Source organism: Anarrhichthys ocellatus, unplaced genomic scaffold (genome assembly GCF_004355925.1).
Source record: "Anarrhichthys ocellatus isolate YVR2014 unplaced genomic scaffold, GSC_Weel_1.0 scaffold26, whole genome shotgun sequence".
Classification (NCBI taxonomy): Eukaryota; Metazoa; Chordata; class Actinopteri; order Perciformes; family Anarhichadidae; genus Anarrhichthys; species Anarrhichthys ocellatus.
Window position 1 is genome coordinate 4,333,891 of NW_022280056.1, and position 12,600 is coordinate 4,346,490.

At 40.7% G+C, this 12,600-nt stretch overlaps 1 protein-coding gene across 1 annotated transcript in view; it reads left to right on the forward strand.

Annotated features, from left to right (window-relative positions):
- The first annotated feature begins 608 nt into the window (after positions 1 to 608).
- unm_sa1261 (un-named sa1261) overlaps positions 609 to 12,600 on the forward strand; it is a 16,311-nt gene continuing 4,319 nt past the window's right edge. The window contains exons 1-2 of the mRNA XM_031862276.1: positions 609 to 800; positions 9,513 to 9,736. Coding sequence (XP_031718136.1) covers positions 9,565 to 9,736 — 172 coding nt within the window. The 5' untranslated portion in view covers positions 609 to 800; positions 9,513 to 9,564. The remainder of the gene's footprint in view (positions 801 to 9,512; positions 9,737 to 12,600) is intronic.

The window sequence follows — 12,600 nt, forward strand, 5'->3', positions numbered from 1 at the left end:
AAGACTCAACCCACTCAATCTGATTATATGGTATTTTTAGATTTTTTTTTTTTTTTTTACGGTTTACTTATTTCTTATACTGTTTGATTATTTATTGTACTTGTTTTGTTTATTTTTGTTTGTTTTTTCTACTGATGTCTCATGTTGTACTTTCCACTTTTCTGCTGTAATCTGGCAAATTTCCCTCCTGTGGGACTAATAAAGGATTATATTATTTTATATTAACAGAACATTAAAATCTGTTCAGCGTGTGATAACCACAGACCTTATTTCAGACATCTAAATAAAAACGTTAAAAAAACACAGTCTTTTTTTATTTTATATTATTTTTATCTTATCTTATCTTGTCTTTATCTTGTCTTTATCTTGTCTTGTCTTATCAAACCCTTTACACACCGTTTCCAGCTCCAATCTCAATCCTAAAACAAACCTACCAGTCTGTTAAACACACCATCACAGTATTCGTCGGTTGTAGATGAAACATTAAATTCCTACATTACGTGAATGCAGCATCGTCGCAGAGGAGCGCACCGTCGCTCTGCGCTCTGATTGGACGTTAGCGGCGGTGGGCGGGACCTGCCTGCAGGAGAGCGGAGACAATAGAGAGACGGAGAGACGGAGCGGCTCGAGGGTGAACCAGCAGCGGGGAGACTGTGACTGACAGCGGCGGTGCAGACGAGCGGAGGTCCCTGCTCCACCGTGAAGAAGAAGAAATAATTCAAGGACTCTGTTTCCTCTTTTCCTAAAAGCAGTCAGGTGTCTGGACGGATTGACAGATTGCATGCAGCATATTTTTAAAGGTAAAATCAGACGTGATCATTTCCCGACCGGTTTAAAGCAATTAATTAACTGCTAATTCAACGCTCGTTTGTGTCTTTAAACGTGCTGTTTCATTCATTGACAGCTCAGATTCTGTGTTGTCACGTTGCATGTATTTGTGCTGCAGAGCATTGCTGTGCACTAACGTTGTGTTTACAATCCGGCTTTGTTAATTAATTCATCTAAACTGCTATTTTTTAAAATTATAAATCATTTATTAAATTCTTTATAATACCAAACTCAGACCCCATGTGAGCAAACAGACTGAGCAGAACAATGGAGCTGCTGTCAAGCTATTGTGTCCCAGTTTACACATCTCTATGCCACTATATTTGAGATTTGTACATTTATTGATCACATTATTACTCTGCAAACATGCTCACGTGCACACACTCCTGCACTATACCATGGCTTCATGTGTGCTACACGTTGCATTGATTGTAATGCGTGCTTTGTGTCTGCAGAGCTGCTTCACACTTCATGTCTTTGTGCTGCAGTTTGTGGTTTTTATGACTCCCAGACTGTAAACAATGATACTGACATCAGCTCTCCAGTCTTGTGGAGGATGATACACTGTGGATGCTTTAAACCTTCATTCTTCATTTTAATTGTTTTGTATTGATGAGAACTCTCTTTATTTTGGGGGAAATGGCATGAAAAAGCAATTTGTAGTCTGCAATTGGACTGCAGAGATTATGCCTCCAGGTCTCTAATATCTGAAATGATAAATCCATTAAAACATTATTTTATTCACATAACAAATATCAACTGTTTTGATACTCATTAATCCTTTTAGGCATTTACCAACACGAGGAGTAAAACTAATGCTCCAAATTCTCTGGTTTCAGCTTCTCAAATGATATGAATTGCTGTTTTTTATTGTCACGTTTTATCTGTTTGAACAAAACAAGACGTTTGAAGATTTCCCTGGAACTCTGGGAAGTTGTGATTTATTGTATCACAATTTTTTGACATTTCATCGACTTTATGATTAATCAATAATGTGTTGCTGCCCTACATTTACCTGAAGGGACATGCAGTCTTTTGGCGTGTTATCATGTAGGCTGTGTTGAGCTGGTCCACTCCAGCTTTAATCAATTAATTGGAAAAACAGTTTGCAAATTAATCGATAATGAATTCAAATGTTTGTTGCAGCCTTATATTTACTTGTAGGGACATGCAATCTATTTTAACATGTCCTCCATTCTCTTGAGGATTTGAGCTTTTGTTTGAATACAACAACACTTTTGAAGAAGTCACCGTTGGATCTGATGAGTTGTGTTGGGTACACGCTAAAACTGTAGATTAATCGATAATGAAAATAATGAATGAGTTAATTGTGGGCGTGGCCTCCAGTACATTGAATCAAGTGTCAACGAACAGTTACAATACAAACAGTATTCTTTCCTGAAGACTATCGTGAGGCTTTCTGTCTGTCTTCTTCTTTTTAAACACGTATTTGTGTCGACAACCGGCTGCGTCGTGGGCGTCATTGTTCACATACTTGGCATATGTTCGAGTTTTACTGGAGCGTTCCCCGAGAGGGCACTGTGGCTCAGCAGGTACACCGGGTCGTCGAATCGGAAGATTCATGTTTCGATTCCTGGATCCACAAGTCTGCATGTCTGCATGTCCTTGGGCAAGACTCTGAAATTACTCCTGAAGTCTGTACCATCGGTAGAACTGGATGGGCAGATGGCTCCTTGTATGAATGATGACATGCAGTGTAAATGGCTCTGAAAATGCAGGTTAATTTACCTGAGAACTCAGACTGTGTAGAAAAACCATTAACACTCGAGGTTGATATATTGCTTATTCTGAGATCACGGCGCAAAAGTCTTCTAAATCGAGCCCTAACCTGTCACATCACCTTAGTGGACCAACACTGCCCCTTCCAGTTATGTGCGTATTGCATCTTGCGGATGTGTAGCGATAAATTCTGACAACATGCACAACAAAAGCTTTCAAACGGACGCAGGGTACGTGAGGCAGCTATTATGCGAACGCTTAGTTAAAAGCAGTTATATCTCCCGGCTTAAAGGAGCAGTGTGTAGGATTTAGTGGCATCTAGTGGTGAAGTTGCAGATTGCAACCAACTGAATAAACAAAACACACCAGGCTCCATGTCGGCAATGGATGGTTCAATTTCTCTCCATAAATGTTTTAATTCAACAACGTTGCTACAAAAAACGATAACAGCCATAATTCATGTCTTCAGTCTAGGACATAATAATAATATTTCACCAGAATCGGTGTTAACTGTCCCAAATTTAGCCGAACGTCGAGTCGCCCTCGCTGCAGCTGATGCTGAGATGTGTGTCTGGTGTTCTTTGCACATTGATGCATGTGTACACACAGCCACACAGCAGACAGAGAGATCACACATTCACTGCAGAGAAAGAAAGTCGAAGAAGAAGAAAGAGAGGCAGAGAGATTAAAGCAGACAAAGGGGGTAACGTTACCTACTGTAGCGTGGGGTTCACAGCAGCAGAAATGGGTTGTTGGCATTAAAGGAGAGCGCCCAGTGATGTGCAGGCACAAAAGCTCCAGTGTGTTCGATGCTGGTCGGCCGAGCCGCGGTTAAATCCTCCCTGCTTTGATGTGCTGTGGGAGCCGACCGCCAAGCTCCACCGGAGGGCCGAGCTGCAGCCCGGCCGCCACACAGGGAGAGGGAGCGAGGGGAGTTTCAGCTTTTTAGTTTTAGCTCTGCAAATATTTCTGGAGGAAAGAGTTGCTCGTGGTGCAGAAGTAATCTCCCTGGTTCTGTTATCTCAGCGGGCAGAGTTAGAGAATGACATTTTACACTGTGTTGGATCACTGACTTAAAAAGGTTAGAACGACTAAAGGAGGAGACCGAAAGTCCCACAGAGACTGGAACCAGAGGGGAAGCCTGTAAAATGTCAGGACTTTTAGGTTTGATTGTGCAGCTTAGCCTTCGTTGAAAAACTGAAAAGGGACAGTCGCCAGGATTTAATTACTCCATTGTATCTAAGTGGGCTCTCTGGGTTGTTCGCTTCTGTCAACAGCAACAGATTGTGGATCAAATTTGTAAGTCAATCGGGGGTTTGTGTTCAGTCCTGTTTGTTTGTTTGTTTGTTTGTGTGATGGCAGGAAATCTCAAAAACATGTTGACATATTTGATCGGATGTGGATTAAAGTAAGGTCATGGGTAAGGTCATGGGTGAAATAGGGGTGAATCGTTTTTTGAGGAATTTCTCAATCATGCAAGTCTTTGTTGAGCATTTTTGCTTTTATCTCATGAATTATTACATTTACTCGACTAGAAATCTATTAAATCTCTACGGCGATGCTCGCGGCTCTGTGCGGCTAATGACATGCTAACATGCTGATGCTAAGCAGGTGTTATATTTATCATGTCAATTATTTTAGTTTAGTTCATTGGGAATGTCATAAACCAAAGAATCGGACAATGTGAGATTTTGACTTCATGGTGTCACTAGATGAACAGTTTTATGGGATCACCAAAGTTATTATAGTTCATCCTGAGGGGACCATGAATGGTTGGGCCAAATTTTATTGCAATCCATCAAATATTTCAACCTCATGGTGTCACTAGAGGAAAAGTCAGAGGATCACCAAAGTTAGTAGGGTTCATCCTCTTGGGATCATGAATGTATGTCCAAACTTTAATGACAATCCGTCCAACAGTTGAGATGTTTCGGTCTGTACCAAACACCCAGTTACTGCTGGAATACAGTATAATTGATGAGGTGTTGTTTCCTGCTCTTTCTGGAACTCTTTCGAGGTGGATCAGACGTTTGCGTGCAGCCAAATATTACTCAAGATGAGAACAATTGTTCCTTATGTATTTTCTCGTTGGCTGACAAATTGATTTGGCATCGCAAATGATTAATTAGGTGCTGATGTTTTACAAGTCGATGTTGGCCTGAACTCAAATGGGGTGACGGAGGCAGCTTTTCTGCAGTGCTTAATGTGTGTCTACTTTAACAACAGAGGCCATTACTCAGCACTTCTGTCAGGTTCTATGGACATTTGCATGTAATGATGTGTAGTTGTGTGATGTTGTGAACGTGCAGACGGTAGCTCCTCTGTCGGTCTTTGGTTGAGTTTTGCAGAGTCATTGCGTCATGAATAGAGTTGTAGTCCTATGATCTTAAAATCCATCCTGAAACTAACTAGCGGTCAGATCAAGGACTCCAGAACTGCAATGTGAACTCCCGTCTTTGTTCCAGTTGAAACTCCTGCATTATTGTTCTGTACACGCTGTAATTGATTTACAGACTTTCTGTGGAGACCTGAGAGCATTGAATTGCAGCAGTTGAAGTCTGCTTGAAATGAAAGCTTGTACAGGCTTCTGTGTCGAGGGGGGAAAAAGACACGTACTGACCTTTTTAGTTATGTTCTCTTTCTGCGAATAGAAAATTAGGCCAGAGGCGGTCATGCATACAATTCTCAGTCTACGAGGAGACCCAAAGCAGACATGACAGATTGGTGCAGGGAGATGAATAAAAGGTCTTTAAGCCCGTTCCCCCTTCAGGTGTTAGACCGAGCCCTCCTGTTTTGTGCAATCGGCCAGTAACATTAGCCGGGAGGTACAGATGGAGAGAAAAGCAGCAATGACTCAAAGCACATTGGCTGAGTTCCAGCTTTGATTACAGAAGAGAATTCCACTGAAAAGAAAGACGGAAGGCGGTCTCTTTCCCCCCTTTTTATCCGGGAGGCAAGCGGGGCTTGGCGCTCCTCGAGGCCCTCTGGGGAGCCGCCATGGCACCGTTACCCTGAGAAGGAGCATCGCGGCTGCTGAGAGCTGGCGTGAACAGAAGATGCTTCTAATTAGTGCTGGTTGTGACTTCTTTCATCTGCTGGCAGTGTGAGAGCACATAAGAGAGTACATATGCTTATGCTCGGGAGGTTTGATGGTCGAGAGAATATGAGCGTGAAACTGCACGCACACATGTCACGGTTATGGTTAAGTGAAGCTAAGAATTACACAAGGCGGCAAGTGAACATGTTGTCCCACTCAGGAAAAAGTGGTAGCAAGTTTTAGCAACATGATGGATTAAATTCAACTTCTATATCATTTAACAAGTACTGAGAAAGTGAAATGCAGTTTATCCTGCTAGAAGTGCAAAAATCTCACATGAGCCACAGAATTAGAAAAACAATGAAAGCTTAATTTAATGTTTTACATTTATTAAATTAACAAAAACAAGCAGAGGATACTCGTTTACAGAAGAAGTCCAGTTTACATCTGAATGCAGCTCAAGTTTTAAACATTTCTGGAAAATTTGCAGAAGAAAATATAAGTTACTGCACGTTCTATCCTCAATTACTATTTTAAAAATAAAGGAATAGTTCAAACAAAGATAATGTAAATTGTCTATAATGCCCTCCTCCTATAGGCTCTCTGTGGTGCCACACAAAGACATGTGTCCAACGGTGTTCAGGAGAGCGCTGCGCAGACAATGTAACACCTGTCGGTGCAAACAGACCGGGAGAGAGAGACGGCAATAAAGATTAGAAAACCTCTGAAACCCTTTCTGAGAAATCCTGTGCAGCATCATCCACGTGTCTTGTAACATTCATGGGAATCAGTACGCACATGTTTACACTAAACTATCTAACAAAACAAAGGGATTAGTGAATATTCTGAAAATGCTTGGTAAACAGTGAAATAATGTTTCCATTGCAGTTTGTCGCGTTTAGACTTTATTGATGCACCAACTCTTCCACCTCATTAAGTGTAAACGCTGCTTTGAGATATTTCAACTTTTTTTTTTTCTTCAAAATTCCAGCATTTCCCTCCAATGTTTTGATGCACAAAGAAGATTTTCTAAGCTGCATCACGAGAGGATTTGTTTGCCGTTTGTACAACTTGAATGTTTAAACCGATCTGCTGCTGTATTTTCTGAGTCTTGGTAAACAATGATGTGTGACACCAGAACAAAGAAACCAGCTTCAGACTGCCTCCTCTTGGACCGGATCATATTTAACAACGCTGAATGCAGTGAGTTCAGTCTTTGTTTAAAGCTGGTACAGAAAACCCATTCTCGTGTATTGTGGTGATAATGTAACTGTGGTGAAGACAAACTGGACGACACCGTTATTACTCAGAATTGGGTTTGAACTCTAATCGAATCACAGAACCAGTAAATGAAAAGAGTGTTTTCTGTTTGCAGCTCTGGCTCCTCGTCCGCTGTGCGTTTGTTTTATTGACCTTGTCAGACGGATGCTGAGTGGACCGGTGACAGACAGCCAGTCGGCTCCTTTGGGTTCAGCTGACTCATCATTTTTATCTGCTTGTCGTACTTTTATGCTCGGCACATACTGTTTGTGTTTCAGCCTCCTCTGTCACTGCAAGAAGACCCAACGTTCTGTTGTGACTCTCAGCTTCTGTGAATAATAAGAACGACCAATATACGTGAGGACGGTTAAATCAATGTGTTGCAGACATCAGGAGTTCGGTCCAGTTGATTTGGTGGTTTGTGTGGTTTGATAACGAGGCAGACGCTCGTTGAGCCGCTACTTAGTGAGAACACAGAGTACCTGGTGTATCTGTCTACAGTGCAGCCACACAGAGTATCATCGCTAGTAGATAATACTAGATACAATACTACAGAAGTCGACATTTACTCAAGTACTTAAAGTGTTAAACTTAAGAGCGTCTTTATCTTCAGTACTGTGACTAATGGATGGATGTGTATCTTATACTATTGGTTGTATTCGGTTGGTATTAGCCTACTTAAGCACGCGTCACATTCTGTTATACGGGAAGAAAAGATAATTGGATTTTGCTAAAAAAATACAAAGATGTTTCCGTATATTGTTAAATATGTGCACAATATGACTAATCGTCACTTAAAGTACAATTTTGAGGTACTTGCACTTTATTTATTTCCGTTTTAAATAACTTTATACTTCTACACAATCTCAGAGGCAAATATTATACTTTCTTCTTCACTACATTCATTTTAAAGCTTTAGTTAGTGTACTGATTTAGATCACTGATATTAAATGTTTAATAACATACATAACTCGTATGTTGTTATAGATTAAGCCACCCACTATTACAAAGTAATACAAGCTTCATATTTACCTCCTGCAACATTAAAGTGATGAACACATTAATGCATCAATAGTTAGAATCCAATAATATTATATATATTATTCTGAAATGAGTACTTTGAGTAGATTTTAATACTAAAACTTTAGTACTTTTACTTGTAACAGAGTATTTCTACACTGTAGTATTACTACTATTAAGGACTTGTTTCAACAGTAAATAACACAAAACACAGTTTTACTGTCACTGCAAGTATTTCCAGTGAAACATACTGTTTGTTTATTGTTTCCACACGTTGTTTTTTTAGTTTTGTGCACACATCTCCACGTCGTGCACGCTCTCACCGTAGACTGGTACACAGATGGACCGTCCCGGCTCCTTCAACACTTTCTCATCCTCGTTAATGAGACTTGGTATAATTGTGCAGCGCCATCAGGGCTGCGAAAGTCTCTGCTGTCGTTCGGATGTCTTGGCCCGCTGCGAGTGATGCAGCAGACGAGTGTCGCTTGGCTTCTTGTGGAAGCAGAAGGAGGAAGGTGAGACAGATTCACTGAGATTGGAAGCCAGCGGGCGCGACGGATCAGAATTAGACTTTCATTAAAGCGGGAGGATCGTTAGTCAGCTGCAGAGGATCAGCTCCACAAACGGCTAAATGCTTCTCGTCTCACATCCAGTTTGACTTGTTCACACTTTGATTTTATTACTTAACCGGCTCTGGAGTTCAGTGTATGACTGCATGTAAACTCAGTGAAGAGTCCATGTTGCTGCAATCATGTTGGAACAACGACGACTTACAGCCAGGAAGTCACTTCATGTTGCAGACAGTTTTGAGCTCAAACTTGTAACTTGTATGTGATGAAATATCTGCAAAACTAATGGCGTTCCCATAAGTTTCAGATCTAGTTAGCGTTTTGAGCTAATTAGCTAATGCATGCAACTAACCAGTGAACTTGTTAGCATTGTCATTAGCCGCGTTTCCATTCACATATTTTTATGCTCATTTTGAAGTATCGTGTTAGAAAAGATGTTCGGAAGCAAAATTCAATAAAACTATCTTAATTGCAGAAAAAGGTTTTACACTCAGTTGAGACGTTTTTTGTTTGAAAAAGATTTAATGCGCTAAACTAATTATGGAAACGCCTGAATACATTCTGACATACGGATCATTTAAAATGTTTCCGCTGTCTGTGTCCTCCTGGATAAATAGTTATATACTATATATATATATTTAAACATAGCCAATACTCTGACATGAAAGAACAATTGAAACTAAATCCTGAAACTTGTCTCTATTTTTCTCTCGGAGATGGTTCAATGGCGACTTGTTTTGTCTCTGGTTCACAACCTCTAACTTCTTCTTCTTCTCTGTTTATCGTTGGATTACATATTTCAGAAGTTCACCTAAGATTGTCTTGACAATTGCCTGGAAACATGACTAATGTGTCTCTCTCTCCCTGTGATCTTTGAAAAACCAAAAACCTTCTCATGAACACAAAGTGACGATTGAAAGGTTGAACGAAGTTCTTTTGGCCTGAACACAAAGCATTCTGTCCACACGTGCACGTACAATACAGTAGCTGTGTTTACAGTGGAGGGGGGGGTCACATAGTGAACCTTTCTCTTCCTTCCTGCTCCTCCCGTCCCACAGCAACATCCGTCTCCAGACCAGACCCTCGGCTCCGGCCCGACCCTCCACAACAATGAGCTCCTCGCCCCGCGGCTCCCGGGCCTCCATCGACATCCTGGAGGAGCTCCAGCTGATCGCCGCTCAGAACCTGGAGAAGCTGGACATCAACAAATACTACGAGGTCGTCTGTGAGCTCGGGAAGGGCACCTACGGGAAGGTGGACCTGGTCGTCCACAAAATCAGAGGTAACTTCTGTTGGATGCTTTTTGCAGCTAGCTTTGGATTTCTCCACATGTTTAAGTGAGCGCTACTAGAAACAATAACTGGAGTTTAATACGTAATTCAAAAATGCATTCGAAGCCCTCTTAACTTTCAGACACACCTGGATGTAACAACTGACGATCACCCAGAATTCATAGAACCGACACAGTAGATAGTGACAGGGTAGAATATATGAATGCATGAACGAATGAATGAATGAATGATTGATCAGGAGGACGTACATTTGCCATTGACAGAAGACGTACTCTGATCATTGAGTTGTATAACAGTAACGATACCACAGTGCAGAAATACTCTTACAAGTAAAAGCCTACAATCAGCATGTTACTTTAGTAAACATACAAAAGTATTGGCATCAGAATATACTTAAAAAGTACAAATACACAACATGCAGAACGACCCCTGTTTATATTTATAATGTATAATAATCATTGATGCATTCATGTGTTCATCGCTTTACTGTCGCAGCTGGTAAACACGCAGCTCATTTTAATACTTTATATAATGCTGAGTAGTTTAAACTATAATAATACATCAGAATGTATGAGTTGATTTATATTTTTGTATTAATAATCTGAGTAATAGATAAATGTAGTGCAGTAACGAGTATGACGTTTGTCTCCTAAACGTAGTGGAGTAGAAGTATAAAGCAGCAGAACATTTAAATACAGTAAAAGTACCTCAAAATTGCACATAAGTACAGAGGTTGAGAACCTCTTCTCAGAGGTTGAGAAGAGTTCACCTCCTGACGTGTTTGTCAGAGGGAGTAGATCTTCAGGGCTGCAGTTGGAGGAAATAGGACGTTGTTCTCTTCTGTGGCTCTTCGTTGTGAGTCAGAGTGATACGACTCTCTGTCGTTTTATATTCTTACTGACTTTGGTGTCGCAGCAGCAACAAACGCTGAGAGAATAGAAAATAATCCTGTCTTCACTCGGGTGAAGTGTTTACTTTTTCGAGCCGCTCTTTAGTGCAGAGCTTCAGAATCGATCTGGCACCAGACGGCCTGAAGTCACGACTTAACTAATAGAAAATCTGTTCAACCTTTTTCACATTAAAAACCCAAAATGTTGCCCATCTGCCCAGAGCTTCTAAATCGTCTCCTTTATGGAGCACAAAGCTCATTTTCAGAGCGGCTGATGAGTTCTGACCTTTTCCAGCCTGTAAAGTGCAGTTAAAGCAGAAGATAATGAAAGCAGGTACACGTGTTTGTCTTCTTAATGCATCCTTTATCAGAGAGCCAGTGTGCTCTGTATAAATGTCATGTTAACTATGAGAATAAACGGGCTGAAGAAGACGGTGTTCTGACCTTTTGAGTTGTTATTTTGTGCAAACACGTTTTAGTGAAGAAGGGAACTTTAATGAAAATCAATCACAGATTTAGTTTCTGTCCTGAAACACTCCGAGTCTGTTCAGAGGAAAATAAAGAACTGTTTATCTGTGCACTTTAGCCGGCAGGCTGATGTTAACAGAGCGACTCATTTTCCATGTAAACATGAAACTACTGTTGATGCTGCAGGAAAGTATATATTTACTCCATTTAGAGAGGATCTGCTGACTTCTGCTGCGTGTTTGGGAACGAATACATTAATGTTCCGGAGTCGGAAAAGGATACGAGTCAACAAGTGAGTGCAGAGGTAAAGAATATCGTGAAGTCAGTTTGGTGTTGCTGCACCAAGCCAAAGCAGTATTGGAATCAAATAAAGTACCAGAAGTAAAAGGTCTCTTTCTGAATAATATATATTAAAGTACTGGATTATGTACTATTTAATCATTGATTTGGTAATTAAATGTAATGTTGCAGCTGGTAAATGCAGAGCTAGTTTATTACTGCTGTGTATCTTAACATATATTATATAATAAAGTTATTTGTTGAATTGTAGTGTTCTAAATCTGAAAGGTAGTATTGCTTTCAAATACATTGAGTAAAAGTACAATATTTACCTCTGAAATGTAGAGAAGTATAAGTATGCATACAGTACTGAGGGGGGAAAATGCTCTATAACTCCAGAACTTTCCTCAGACTCATCACTCAGTGATATTTATATGTACATCCAGTGGTACTCTGCAAAGAAGAACTAGTACTAGATGATTCAGCCACTTGAATCAAATGCAAATTTATAATATGCTATATTTATAAGAAACCTCAGGGAGATGATAAATTTACACCAGAGCGTCATGAGAAATGAGCGTGATGGAAGAAACATTTATTTATTTATTTATTTATGGTGGAGGTAGTCCTTCTGCATCACGGCGTTGGGAACAAGCAGACCTCCTGACCTTCTCCCAAAGAGTGTCTGCACTCTGTGAAACTGTAAAACTGCACAGAGCTCTTTGCAGAGCTGACCCGGTGGTATTGGAGAAGCGTCTCCTCTCGTCCTCGCTGACTCTCTGTTGGTGCAGAGAGAGAGGCAGACGTGGCTGCTCTCCAGCTTGTACTGTCTGGGCTGTTTCACATTTAGCTCTGCTGGTTTCCCCTCGCTGCTCCTCTTGTTGCAGTGAAGTGTCTGCCGAGGCGAGATGATGCATCCGAACCTCACAAATTACTTTCCCGTGTTCCCTCAGGACGACTCGATGCGTTCCTGTGAATCTTTTACATTATTAAATCAAGAGGCTGGTCTTCGTTGCCTTTCTAATCCAATTTATGTCTGCAGCCGTTGATGTAAAGAAACATGAACAGAGTGGTGTAACTAAGTACATTTAGTACAGATTCAACATGTTGTACTTTTTACTCCACTGCATCTCAGAGGTACATGTTGTACTTTGTACTTCACTGCATCTCAGAGGTACATGTTGTACTTTGTACTCCACTGCATCTCGGAGGTACATG